Raw genomic sequence first — 14,412 nt, 5'->3', positions numbered from 1 at the left:
AGGATTCCCCCAGAGCATTACTCATAACCAGTTGTCTGAAGCAAGAATGACCGGAGCAAATCTGAGCAGTTAGGGATTATTGGCCAAAAGAGAATTCTATTTCCTCCAATGATAGATTTATAACCAAAAAAGAAAAGGCAAATTTCCTACATCCCTCACCAGTGTAGGGATGATTATAAGTATTTCATCCCTCTTCACGTAAAAACCACAATTTCCCAAGAAGTGAGAGCCCCCAAAGGAAAGGAAAAATTTTCAGAAACAAATGTTCTCTTGCCATTTTTTCAACATACATCTTCAACTAAATACAATTCTAGAAGCACATATAGCATACCCCAAAAGTTACTGCAGTTTTACCTGCTCTAAGACTTTTAGAATACTGTGTGACTGTGTATTTGTATATGTATGTGTAAGTGTGTGTGCATACATATGTAAATATATGTGTGCATATAAATATGTAAATATGTGTGTGCGCATGTAATATACATGTGCATGGAAATCTATACAAATGTGCATTGTATGCATGTATGTACTAGGTCAATGTATAAGTACATGCATATGTATGGGTGTGCATGTGTGTGTATATATGCACACATGCACACATACACACAGTATTTCAAAAATCTTAGAGCAGATAAAGCTGCAATAAGACCTTTGGGATACACTTTTGATTCTAGAGAAGTCACTTAATCCCTATTTGCCTCAGTTCTTCATATGTAAAATAAAGACACACTGTACAAGAAAACAGCAAACTGTTCTAGTGTCTTTGCCAAGAAAACCCCAAAATAGAATCACAAAGAGTTGGATACAACTGAAACAACTGTGCTATATACATACATAGATATACATCTTTTTAGTTATGTAGAATCCACTATGGACAAAAATATTAGTCTTAAAAAGCTTTGTTCTACCAGGGAGTAACAGGGTACAACATATATTGTCATTGTTCAGTTATTTCAGTTGTGTCCAATTCTTTATGACCTTATTTTGGGATTTTCTTGACAAAGATACTGAAGTCTTTTGCAAATGGTTTGCCATTTTATTCTATGGTGTATCCCTAACTTACAGATAAAGAACTGAGGCAAATAGAACTTAAATGACTTGCCCAGGGTCACACAGCTTACTAGCTGTGTCTGAAGCCAGACTTCATATGATATGCCTACTATGCTATCAATTGTCCCAAACAACAGGGACAGACGAAGAGGTCATTAACAACTTGGGAGATCATGGAATGCCATGGGTAGGAAGTCAGTTGACTGAACCTTTAAAAGAGACATAATCCAGTCATGAAGGATAATCTATGCAGAAGCACAGAACGGGCCACTTTCCCATAATCATAGGTCTTGGGACCCCCAGGCTGTATTTTCCTTTAGTCAAAATGGAGGGCAATTAAAGATAGATAGATAGATAGATAGATATAGACATGAGTAAACTGAAGGGAAGAAATAAATGAATCAAAGAGACATCACTTTATAAAATCGTCCTGTTCACATTCAGAGACATGGGTTCACCTGCTGCTTGAAAAGTCCTCTCTTATAAACTTTAACCTAATTTCCTGGTATGGATTTTGATTTTCCCAACACCTTCTTTTGGGTGGGTTTCAATTTAGATCTTACAAACTGGTAGAAAAAGGGAAAAGTTCAGGAATAAAGCTGGCTATAGAAAATTTCCCAAATTCAAACATACCTTTGTGAACACTCAAACCAAGAAGATCAAGTACAATCCAGGATTTTTTGTTTTCATCTAGTTCTGGTTTAGATATTTGGAACCCTTTGTCAGTGTGTGACACCATTTTTCTTTTCCAGATTGTGGTGGTAAAAATATTTAGCCAAACACTTTGAACTAAGTGTCTTCTTAAAACACAATATGGATTATATATTTGTTTACAGCTTTGAAACAAAACTGACATTGTACATGCTGAGAAGCTGTTAGAGCATCTTAGTCAATTCCTAAGGGAAATTCAAAGACTTCTTGACTTGTACTAAATACACACACACACACACACACACACACACACACACCAGGCCCCCTGTTATTTAGTACAGCTATTCTAGGCATTGTGCCAATTTCCTTTCAAAAGCCACCAAGGAAGGCAGGCCAATGACTAGAACTCAGCAAAAGGGCCTATTAACATTTTGTTTCTTATTCTAAATCTCTTGTCAGGCTACTACAAAAAGAAATGGGGGGATTAATTCTTCACAACTCTCCCAAAGAAAAGGTAAAAAAAAAAAAAAAAAAAAAAAAAAAAAAAAAAGTCTCTTCCCATTCACACTGTCCCATTTAATCAGACTTTAAGAGGAGCAGACTTCTCCTATTACAAAAACAACAATAAGTCCCTTCTATGTTCCAGGCCCAATGTTTAGCACTGGGCATACAAAAGAAAGAAAAAAAAATTGCCTTAGGAAGACTTTCCTATCAATTACCACACTACTGTTAGGGTCAGTGATTTCATCTCCTTGGTTATGATCTGGTGATGTGATTTAGGAGAGCAATTCCTAAGTTCCAAATGATATGTTTGGGGTTCAGCACCAAATGATGAAGTTGTAGGCACTAAATATTGGGGTTTGGTCATGTGAAGAATTCACATTGGCAATACTCTTTGGCAAAAAAGTAGATTTATTTAGGAAAAGAGATTATAGACAAGATGAAGAGGCAAAATAGGCACAAGGAATAGTAAATATGAAATAGAGTTGGGAGAGCATATAATTAGCAAGGAAGGGGGTTTTAACAATTAATAATGGAAAAGACAAGTTCTCTAGTGGAACTCACAAATAATCAGGAGAAAGGCAATATACCATGAGGTAGGAGTGTGTCCTTAGCTCACTGGCAAAATCCACAGAGCAGTTTAGCACCCTAAAGAGTCTGTTAGCTCTAAGAAAGAAAAACACGACACAAGGCACAGATTTGGCATCAGTCTGACCCAAAAGGGGTTAAGCAAAAGATGGTATGAACCATGGACAGATTTATAGGGAAAATTATCCTCAGGGTTTTGACATAATTAAGATTTCTGACTGAACATACAAAACAAGGCAGGGCTGCCCACAAGCTCCACAGGGAGTGGGGCCATGAGGCCAAACTGATCTCCACCAGAGAGTAATTCCATCAATGCTCCAGTCCCTCTCTGCCAGCCACACCCAATTACTCAGGACCTCATCACTGGCATGAGAGCTCTCTCCTGCAAGCAAATTGTAGCCTATGGAGCTGTAAATATAGGGATCCTTAACCTTTTTTAGGTCATGGACTCATCTGCAATCTAGTGAAGTCTATAGACTCCTTATGAGAATGTTTTTAAATATATATAATAAAAATATAAACTATATTTTAGTATATATATGTATGTATATACTCATACATTCAAATATATAAACCAAGTTCATGTACCACTGGTTAAGAACTACTTTCCTAGAGATTTGTCTGAAGTGACAGCGTACATCATAGATGGTAGCAGTGGATAGAACACTGGACCCAAAATCAGGGAAAATGAGTTCAAATTTGAATTTGTACACTTAGTACACTGGACAAATCATTCAACTTCTGTGTGTCTCAGTTTTCCCCACTGTGGAAGAGGAGTAAGAATATTACTTATCTTTCAAGGTGGTTATGAGGATCAAATGAGATAATATTTATAAAGTACTTAGCATAATGACTGGTACTCAATAGGAACTTAATAAATGTTTCTTCCTTTTCTGTTTGCTTCCATCTTTCCTTCCCTCCTTCCATCTTTCCTTCCTTCCTTCTTTGAATCAAGGACTTCCTAACTTAAAAGACCAGCACTCAAATCTACTATACCACCTTGATCAAAAATGGAATAAACTGCCTCTTAAAGAAATGAGCATCTTTCTATTGGAGGCACTAAAGAAATGGCTGGATAACACCTGCTATGGTATGTCATGGAAGGAATTCTTGCATCAGATTAGGAATTGGACTACTCAAAGATTTCTTTTAGCTTTAAGATTTTATAACGCCCAAGATCCTGTTTGTATAGAGGTAACAAATGATAGAGTTTTCTCTACTTCCACACCTAGTTAGAATCCTGGAGAATCCAGAGCTAGTCTATGCCCAGTCCTATGCCCCATTAGGTTATTGACGTTCATTGTGTCCAACTCTTTGTAACACTATTGACCATGTTGTCCATGGGGTTTTCTTGGCAAAGATGCCAGAGTGGGTATGCCATTTCTTTCTCTAATAATTGGGCCCCTTCTACCTTCAATATGAGAAATGACGTTCAACTCATAAACTTCTTTTCCCCTTTCTATAATTATTTCTTTCTTATTTCCATGACCTAAGGCTAGGGAAAACTGGATTCACTGATATCATATGTGAAATGCAATAAAAGAACAGCTTTTTAAAAAGTCACCATTTTCAATTCTGTTTAACTAATCAAAAATTCAAAAAAAGACATAGATTTGGCTAGTCTCAACTGTAATCTGGTTTGGTAATGGTTATGGTAACTAAGCAAAAACCCTTTGTTTATCATTCCATCTTCTGCTTTTCTCCACGAGAGTCATGTTAAGTCATGCTATATTTTTCATATGGAACATGTGTTTTTATAGATAAAGGTCTTGTCTTAGTATCATGAAAATTTAGATTCCCATCTTGCTTCTGCTACATACCGGCTATGTGATCCTGGAGAAGCCTTTTACCTGTCAATGGCCCAGCCAAACTTTTAAGCCTGTCATGTGCAAATTGTCACTGCAGGAAGAAGTTCCAAAATGGGATTATTCGATATTGATTCAAATATAAAATCTCCTTCAAAAAATAGTAAAAAAAAAAAAAAAAAAAAAAGAAGAAGAAGAATAGGGTCATATTCTTAACCTGGATTAATATGAACTAAAAGGTCCTTTAGGAAATCTAATTTGCAATTACTTGGAACTTTTAAAATTTAATTCTTTGCAATTTCAATCACCCAATCTATCCTTTTCATGATTCCTAGGGTCTTAGAAAATATGTGTGAGTGATTATTTGTGCATTTGTGATATGCTGTATGTATGTGTTGAGGGAAAAGAGTATTTAAGTAATGTTAATAAAATTTCCCATTTAAATAAAGTTTATGGAGGACAAGTCTTTATTCCATGAAAGTCAAAAACTCTGAAATCCATATCCAATATATATATATATATATATATATATATATATATATATATCAGTGATATAGTGGAACTGAACTCCTGAGAGCCAATTGTAAATTTTTCATTGTGAACATTTTGTCCTCAGAAATTGGCAGATATGATACAAGGTTCCAACTGCAAATCTCTATTCTGCTATTTCTTCTCCCTCTGCCTTTATCTGTTTTCTAAAATGCAGACAGTATTTAAAGTTTCTTAGAAATAAGGTTCCAACTCATTCAACTGGTTTCCAGTTCAAATTGATTCTAATCAGTTAAGCCAGTTCTGGGAAGAGTCTATTATAATCTTTTCTTTTTATAGATAAAAAGCTGAGATACTAGAGTGGTTGTGTGATTTATATAAAAGAGATACCTTAGTTTAGCAAGATAGTTATAAATTTCTGTGTCTATTTCTGTACCTCCCTCAGAATACCTTTTTAAATGATTTATTGATGCTTTTTTTATGTCTGCCACTACACACCAACCTATTTCCTTATACCTTCAATTTTAAAAAAGCCTAGAATCCTGTTCTTATAACAAAAGATGTTAGCCATTTGAGATAATACCTTAAGAGCTCTAAGTCATTTCAGAAAAAATAAGAATGACAAAAGAATCATGGAATCACAGAGACTGGACCTCAGTAAGCCATCTAGTTCAATCCAAACTCAAAGAATAATTGCTTCTCCACATACCTAATAAGTGGACATCCAGCCTTTATTTGAAGACTTCCAATGAAGAACAACCTTCTGCCTCTTGAGACAGTCTATTCCAAAGCTTAATTATAGTTACTGTAGCTTTTCTTTGTATCAAACCTAAATTTGCCTCTTTATAATTTCTCCTGGTTCTTTTTGCCCTTGAGGACAAACAGATTAAGTCTAATTCACATGACAGATGGTTCTTTTCTGGTTTTTTTCCTCCCTAATATCACTAAACAATAATGTTGGCAGGAGCCACCGATTAGTCTTTTTTCAGTAGGGAAAGAAAACAAAAAACCCAGAATGGAGGTATCCAGGAATCCTTGTTGACCCTACATGATTCACTTGTAAAGATCAACAATTTCATGATCCTGAAATTTTGAACTGAAAAGATTTTCTCCTGCATAATTTGTCTAATCAATCTATTTTAACAAAAGAATCTTCATTCTCTTACAGCCTATCCCCCAGTCCATCTTTTCCTATAAGAATATACTATTAGTGATACTCATTTTAATATTAATATTTAACATTTATCCTTCATTAAGAGAAATTTGCAATTTCCCAAAGGCAAGCCAATCAACTCTTCTTGCTCAGGTCTGAACTAAGATCACTGTCCATTTGGATTATCTCTCTAAAACATGTCTACTGATAGGCAAACACTTTTAATTACCTATCCTAGGGCATACAATAGTCTAAGCAATGATTATTCTTCATCCACTTTTTTTTTTTTCTGTATAGAAGGTTAGACCAAGCTCTTGAGTAATAATGAATTTCATTCAAAAAACTTTGCAATGTTCTTGGGATTAGGATTGAGCAAAATATGATTAAGTATGTCAAAGCAAATACTCTCTTAGACCATAAATAAGAATCACATATTTGGTCTAAAATTAATTCCACTTCCTGGATGGAAGGATGTAACTAGAAATCAGACGTGTTACCTATATATGTGATTTAAATTAATAGTCATGGGTTCCAAGGCTCAACAAAAATAATCTGTGTGTTTAGAAGATCCCAATGTACTTGCCAATCAGTGAGAGCAACCCATAAGCTGTCCTTTTTAGTTTGAAAATCATTCTTGATGAGAGAGTGCCAGAGCCAGGGCCAGAAACAGAAAAGGGGATGGGCAAGGACAGCAACTGAGTAGGTCTGCTTTCTATCATCTAGTTTCTCCCTGATAACAGTTTTCTAATTATTCTAATCAATTGTCTTTTCCCTGACACATAAAATAATGGATAGCATTGTCTTCAGAATCATAAAGACCTAGGTTCAAACTCAGCTTCAGATAATTAGTAGCCATGTAAATTAGCAATCTCCTAACTTTAAGAATCTCAGTTGTCTCATCTTTAAGACGGGGATAACAGCACCCACCTATTAAGAGTGTGGGTAGGCACACCTGTCAGATTGGCTAAGATGACAGGAAAAAATAATGATGATTGTTGGAGGGGATGTGGGAAAACTGGGACATTGATTCATTGTTGGTGGAGTTGTGAACGAATGCAACCATTTTGGAGAGTAGTTTGGAACTATGCTCAAAAAGTTATCAAACTGTGCATACCCTTTGATCCAGCAGTGTTACTACTGGGATTATATCCCAAAGAGATTATAAAGAAGGGAAAGGGACCTGTATGTGCACGAATGTTTGTGGCAGCCCTTTTTGTAGTGGCTAGAAACTGGAAACTGAATGGATGTCCATCAGTTGGAGAATGGCTGAATAAATTGTGGTATATGAAAATTATGGAATATTACTGTTCTGTAAGAAATGACCAACAGGATGATTTCAGAAAGGCCTGGGAGAGACTTACACGAACTGATGCTGAGTGAAATGAGCAGGACCAGGAGATCATTATATACTTCAACAACAATACTAGATGATGACCAGTTCTGATGGATCAGGCCATCCTCAGCAACGAGATCAACCAAATCATTTCTAATGGAGCAGTAATGAACTGAACTAGCTATACCCAGAAAAAGAACTCTGGGAGATGACTAAAAACCATTACATTGAATTCCCAATCCCTATATTTATGCACACCTGCATTTTTGATTTCCTTCACAAGCTAATTGTACAATAATTCAGAGTCTGATTCTTTTTGTACAGCAATAATGTTTTGGTCATGTATACTTATTGTGTATCTAAGTTATATTTTAATATATTTAACATCTACTGGTCATCCTGCCATTTAGGGGAGGGGGTGGGGGGGGTAAGAGGTGAAAAATTGGAACAAGAGGTTTGGCAATTGTTAATGCTGTAAAGTTACCCATGTATATATCCTGTAAATAAAAGGCTATTAAATAAAAAAAAAAAAAAAAAAGAGTGTGGGTAGGATCAAATGAAATAATGCTTATAAAATGGTTCACAAACTTAACAATTGTTATTGCTTCATAATGCCTCCTTAGGGTTTTATTACATATTATAATAGTCATGAAAATAAACAATTGTCTATAATTTCAGGATATAAAGGAAAACGTGGCAGACCAAAGGAAAAATAGTTATTGTGATAGGACTAATAAAAAGTAGGTAGGAAGGTAAGAGAAATTTAATATTCTCATCCTTTTTTTTTCACCAGTCTTTATATCTGGGGGATGATAGTTCCAAATGATACTATAGTTTACTCTTCCAGATTATCCACCTGTGGAGAGGAGAATAGAGTCCACGCCAAAAAAAAAAACTATTCTTATCTAGAAACCTCTCCTCAATCCTATTTAACATACTAATTTGTAAATTAAAATTTCCATATTAAGAAACTAACATATTTACATGAACATCTTTTGCCAGAATGTATTTGCTATCATGTAAACACTATGCCTCATTCTATTTTGTATTCATTCTATTAACTATATTAGGTAGTGATAAACATAACAAAAACTCATGGCAAAAAAAGAAAATAAATAGAAGTGAAATTTGGGTTTGGAGAATATAATTTCATTCCCTGAGGATTTGGGACATAATGGATTTTAAATGACATTAACAACATTTGTGATTTTATGATTTTATTGAAATAAAGGTTTATTTAGAATCTTCTCAACAAGATCATTTTAATGAGTTCTTTGACACATCAGTCTGATTTACTAACAGCCAAAAAGACATTAAATCTAGGAAAGCATAAAAGAACACAAAATAAAAAATCAGGGGCTAATTTTTTGCGTGTGTACCAATGTCAACAATGAATCTAAGTTATAATATTTTAAACCGTCAAGAATGGAAACATGTCTAGATTTAACAATTCTCTCCCTTTTTTGTCATTTCTACACACTGCCATTTCAGATAGTCTCACTGTCATAAATATGCCATGCTCTAATGAAAAATTAAGAGGAAATGAGAGATTTATTAAACTGTTTTAAGAGTTTGTTAATGATACAAAACCTAGGAAAAAGATATTATGGATGTTTACTGTGATGATGGACTAGAAAAATTTTAAGCACATAGAAACTATTTATGGGTGCCTACCACAGTATCCAGCACATATTTTGCTTAATAAATGCTTGTGGACTGATAATACTCTAGAGAACAGATTACAGGATTTTACAATTCTGTTTTAAAAGTAGAGGCAATACCTATCTCTTCAAATTCCCTACCCAATCACATTTGCAAGGTTAGAGACAAGTCTGTACAACTGTTTGCTTATATTTTAGATAATGTAGACACTATTTATTTTTATTGAAACCAAAGTCTCTCCTATATATTTTTCCTTTTAATAGGGTTACCTATTGCTTTTAAAGACTTATCAATACTCTGACATATCTTTAACCTTAGAAGTTAAAGTTTAAAAGTTAAAAATACTCATATTGTTTGAAAGAGCATGCATTATAATCATTCTCACATCCAAAATAATGCTATAATTCCTTTTAAGTTCACTACAAATCTTTTCAATTATCTTTTTTTAATTTCTTTTTTGGGTGGTTATGTTCTATATCTAACAACCAAAAGATGATCTAAAATCATGCAGCTAAATCTATATGGCTGTTTGAAACTTCTGATGTGGCCTTCAAAATAGCGATAAATTATAGCAAAAATTCATTTCTACTTCAGAGGAAATTTAAAAGCTGTGTGTATATATCCTGGATCTTAGAATCAGAGTAGGTGATTTTGTATGTTATACACACAGTATGTATTAAGATTTTAAGGAAGATATTGAATCCCAAAAGTTTACTACTGTTCACCTGCCGCTATGCCTAAAATTCTACCACTGGAGATTTAGATAGACATTATAGTGCCAGGATGCTTTCTTTAATATGCAAATACCCTTGATAGATCATTAAATCATTAATTAGTCATCATCAATTAGTTTGTCAAAAGAATTCAATCCTGAAACAGATACCTGATTGAAGAAGGTTTATATGTGGGGAGGAGAGATGAGGTCAACACTGGGGAAGAAAGTGAAATGAGTGAAGAAAGATCTGAAACACAAGGCTAAGGAGAAAAAATTTGTGTGGTTCTCTGGACAGGCTTCGGGTCACACATCAGCTTGGATATTTGGCAGATAAGGGTATAGAAAAGGAATGACATACTCTGCACACATGTACCTAGGGAAAAATCCCAGCATAGCTATCTAAGAAAATTTTTTTAAAATACAAAAACAACAAAAAGCCCTCTTGATATTTTGGAGTTTTAACTTTCAAAATAATTAGATTTCATAGAAGAGATGAAGCTTTCCTTTAAATTTTCTCTTTAGCTTCCAGAAATTTAAATCCAGCTTTCACAACAAAAGCATTCATTTGTTGTTTTTCTTCCACAGATATTCATAACATATAGCTAAGTACACCATAATACTAAGAAACTATTACTTCAATATATTTTCTTAAAAGATTATGTATGCATTTTTCTACACTTTCACCAAAAGAAAAAAAAGCACAAAGTCACCAAGATTTTATTTTCTATACAATGAAAGGTGTGGGGAAACAGTGATTGATAATGAAACCTTTATTATACAGTTGAATTATTGTTATTTAATTTATTCCTGGGGCATGCACAGCAAATTGCCACAATTATATCCATTACAGGACTTACAATGTATAGTCATCTTAAATGTAGGCTAACTAAATTAAGCGTGTACCATGGCTGTACCTCTATTTGAATGAATACTGGATTATGTGTCAATAGGGTTACACAAAATTTCACAACTGTAAACAACATTTAAAAGTTGGCACAAGTGGCAAAAACTATTCAAGAAAGATACTTAACATAAGGCAGAATCTTGTATTAAAACAAAGGATATTACAAGGATTAAAAGTGTATTTTGTAGATTTCTATATCTTACTGGAATATTAAATAATAAAATATCATTATAAATTATCCAAATTCCAGATGGATTAACATTCCAAACCAAATCAAATCCTCATATTTTCTAACATGTATTTGTTCTTTGGGAAAGATCAAGGAAGAGACAGCCTCTTCTGTGGAACTGTGGGAAGAATAGACTAATCTATTTCTAATAGACTTAGAAGCCTCCCTTCCTTCATCTATAAAATGAAGAGTTGGATTGTATGAGCTTTAAGGTCCCTTCCAGCTTTAAGATACTATGATTGTTTAGAATTTGTGATTGTAACTATTAAAAAAAAAAAGACATCTTATGCAAATTACTCCAAGTTTCATTACTAAATCACATTGTTAAATCTAGTTACTGCAGTTAACATAAGAATACAGATTAAGAAAATTATTAATTACAATGATGATGGCACTGGATGCAATAGCACCTATTTTTTTTTAATGCTGAAATTCCTCAGTCACAGATGAGAAAAGCAGTAGAAGTTTTAATGACTAATAAGCAGTAGATTTATTAGATTTTTAAATGGAGAAATAGAGAGATGGAGTTACTTTGTTCTTCTAAAGCTAAATGTTTATAAATAATTAATTTGCTAAATACTTTATTTTCTAATTTCTTGAATAAGAAACATGTAAAAATTGGAATAGATATTAACAGAGGTTTAAGTGTTTCAATACCATTATTTAGTGAATTGAAAATATTGCTACTATCCATCTCTATCTATGGGGTTTTTACAGTTTTAAACCTTTTGAATCCCTCTACCTAGCATATTAAATATAGCTGCTTTTCACTCACAATCTTTCAATTTCTAATCCATCAAAGTTATAGACTATGGAAAAAGTGAACCTGAATATTTCTCATTCTCTGTATTTTCTGGAAATAAATAAGATTTTAGCATCAATAACGTCTCTTTATTCAATTAAAGTGCTTCAAATACTCATCTAGTTGTATCATCACTAAGAACAAACTAGCAACTCCCAGTCTGCTCAGCCTTCACTCTGCTAGATTCGTCAGCATAATGCTAACTAGCACCGTGCATATATAGGAAGGATAATCCTGCTTTTTGGGGGGGTAGAGGGTAAATTGTCCAACACCATCTTCCCATGAAACCTTAAAAAAAAACTTTATTCAGAATAAATGAAATGCCTAAAATACTAAACATTAAAATGTAGTTATTTAATTGGGAAATGCAAAAATACTTGAAATACTGATAGTTTCTTTTCATTACCACAAGCTGGGAAAAAAATGTTTTGCCTTTACAGGCATTTATTGAAAAATCTCCAGAGACAAATTTGAGTATTTTAGGATTCCTGATGAAAAATCACTTTTACTACCCCAAAATGGCTTTAAGAAGATGTGTGCCAAAGGGGAGGCACCAAAGTCCTCTTGAGGACTTATCAAATAGCACTAATATTTGTTATAACAAAAGCTTAATTCACAGAAGACTAACAGAGTCATTAGATTTTTTTTTCAAAAATTAGTATTCTAATATGTTACAGTCATTTCTAAAGCCTGTCTAAAATTTGGGAAGTTATCACAATAAGAAGTGATCTAAATACTTCCCTCCTCTTCTCCCCAGATACATTTGATTCTGATATAATTTGTAAGCATGCCCTGAATAAATTCACTTCAATAGAATTAATAATACTTTAGGACAGCACGTGCAATATTAAATACAGAAAGGTATAAATATATAGTCCAATATATAAATGTACATTTAACAAGCGCTGAGTAGTAGTATCCTCACTGGGTAAATGTGTTTTGTTGGGTTTTTTTGTTTTTGTTTTTTAAAAACCTCATAATAACAAACTGTCATGACTGCAGAGATCAGTTCTAGTTTGTCTCAGGAGATACTTGTTCAGAAAAGAGAGCCATACAAATACATAATTCATGGCAGGCACAGGTGCACTACAACAAGAGCTTCAGCCTACTGAAGTAATCAAACCATCTTATGTACATAAAGTTTTATAAATGGATGTTCACATATGGGTTTCTTTGAATATTTTGAATCAAGTATGTATAACCATATAATCTGAGTGTATTAAGGGATGAAGAAACAAAAGCAACATTTGATAAATTAATTTTTGATTTGTTTAATTTGGTAACTGTAGAATGAAATGGTTTCAAAGCAAGTTCTGGATTACTTCAAACACAATCAAAGAGTTAACATCATTCTGAAGAACTTAATTTCTTGTCTTCAATATCCGCCCACTCCCACACAAACAACACACAAATTAATAGAAATCCCTGTACATATATATCATTTTCAACAATTTATTACCATTGGGACCTAGAATTATATTTTTTACTCTGAAACATTGCAAATTTATCCATTTGATTAAGGATAAAGAGGAAAAAGTCGTGCAATGATACTGAGTAAAGTTTTGTTGAAAAAAAAGATAATCAATCTTTGATAATTCAATGCTATCAATCAGGGCATTGAATTCTTTAAATAAAACAAATGCCAGTTTTTATCATAAATCAAAAACACATTTATTGTCTTGAAACCAAACTGGCTCCAGTTACTTTTTGTCTTTTTGAGTCACCTCTTTTTAAAAATCTAAAGTTTCCTATCCAATAGAAACTAAGATATTTCTCTTATTCTTTAGCCATTTACAGGGGATGGCAGATGGCTCAAGGAAGGCATGTTTTTGATGACTCCGTATCAGAAAGTGCATCTTCTTGGACAGAAGGTTCATAATCCCCAACATTTTCAGGCATTTCAATGTCTATCTCATCATTACTTTCTGCACTGTAATCAACTTCTTCAAGGAAACGAGGTTCATCTTCTTCCAAAACATAAGTGGTAGGGCTGTAGCCAAAATAGACACAACATACAAGGCTGCATTAGATTTTAAGATTCTAATTTTAACTGTATGCAGAATGGCTACCTACTCTACTATCCTACATATTAACTCAATTATACTAAATCTTTGGTTCCAATGTAATATAAGTAGGTTGTGTTAACTAGGGGGAAAAAAGTATGTAACCCAAACATTTGCCAAATTTCTGTTTACAAAATGGATGATTTATAAATAAGAGAGATGCATTAGTAAAAATTTCTTGTATTTGACTACAAGAGTAAAAATGCTAATTTTAAATTATATTGCAAAAAAGTCAGTATACCCTGTAATTTTTAAAATTCTACTTACAACTGTCTAGCAAAATGATATTCATACATAATAAAATATTGAGATTTGTCTTTGCATGCATTCATCAATTTTATTTGCAGACTACAAAGACATATTTCTGAAGTTCCATTTTAAACTCCTTAGCTTCCAGCAGCAGGTAATTTCAAGGGGCTGAATAAGTAACTGTGGATGTTTAATTGGTTTCTTGAGTAATGTGCTAA

General features: G+C 33.4%; 1 protein-coding gene across 7 annotated transcripts in view; it reads right to left on the bottom strand.

Annotated features, from left to right (window-relative positions):
* The window catches only part of AGTPBP1 (ATP/GTP binding protein 1), a 180,769-nt gene that overhangs the window by 21,461 nt on the left and 144,896 nt on the right, over positions 1–14,412 (bottom strand). For 5 of the 7 annotated variants that reach the window (XM_031945451.1, XM_031945449.1, XM_031945450.1 and 2 more), the window contains exon 26: positions 10,643–13,872. The exons of the other annotated variants lie outside the window; for them this stretch is intronic. In XM_031945451.1, the coding sequence (XP_031801311.1) occupies positions 13,695–13,872 (178 nt within the window). In that variant the 3' untranslated portion in view covers positions 10,643–13,694. Of the gene's footprint in view, positions 1–10,642; positions 13,873–14,412 lie in introns of those variants that run through there. 7 annotated transcript variants of the gene reach the window in all.

Source organism: Sarcophilus harrisii, chromosome 1, assembly GCF_902635505.1.
Source record: "Sarcophilus harrisii chromosome 1, mSarHar1.11, whole genome shotgun sequence".
Taxonomy (NCBI): domain Eukaryota; kingdom Metazoa; phylum Chordata; class Mammalia; order Dasyuromorphia; family Dasyuridae; genus Sarcophilus; species Sarcophilus harrisii.
This window is presented reverse-complemented; position numbering and strand designations above follow the sequence as displayed.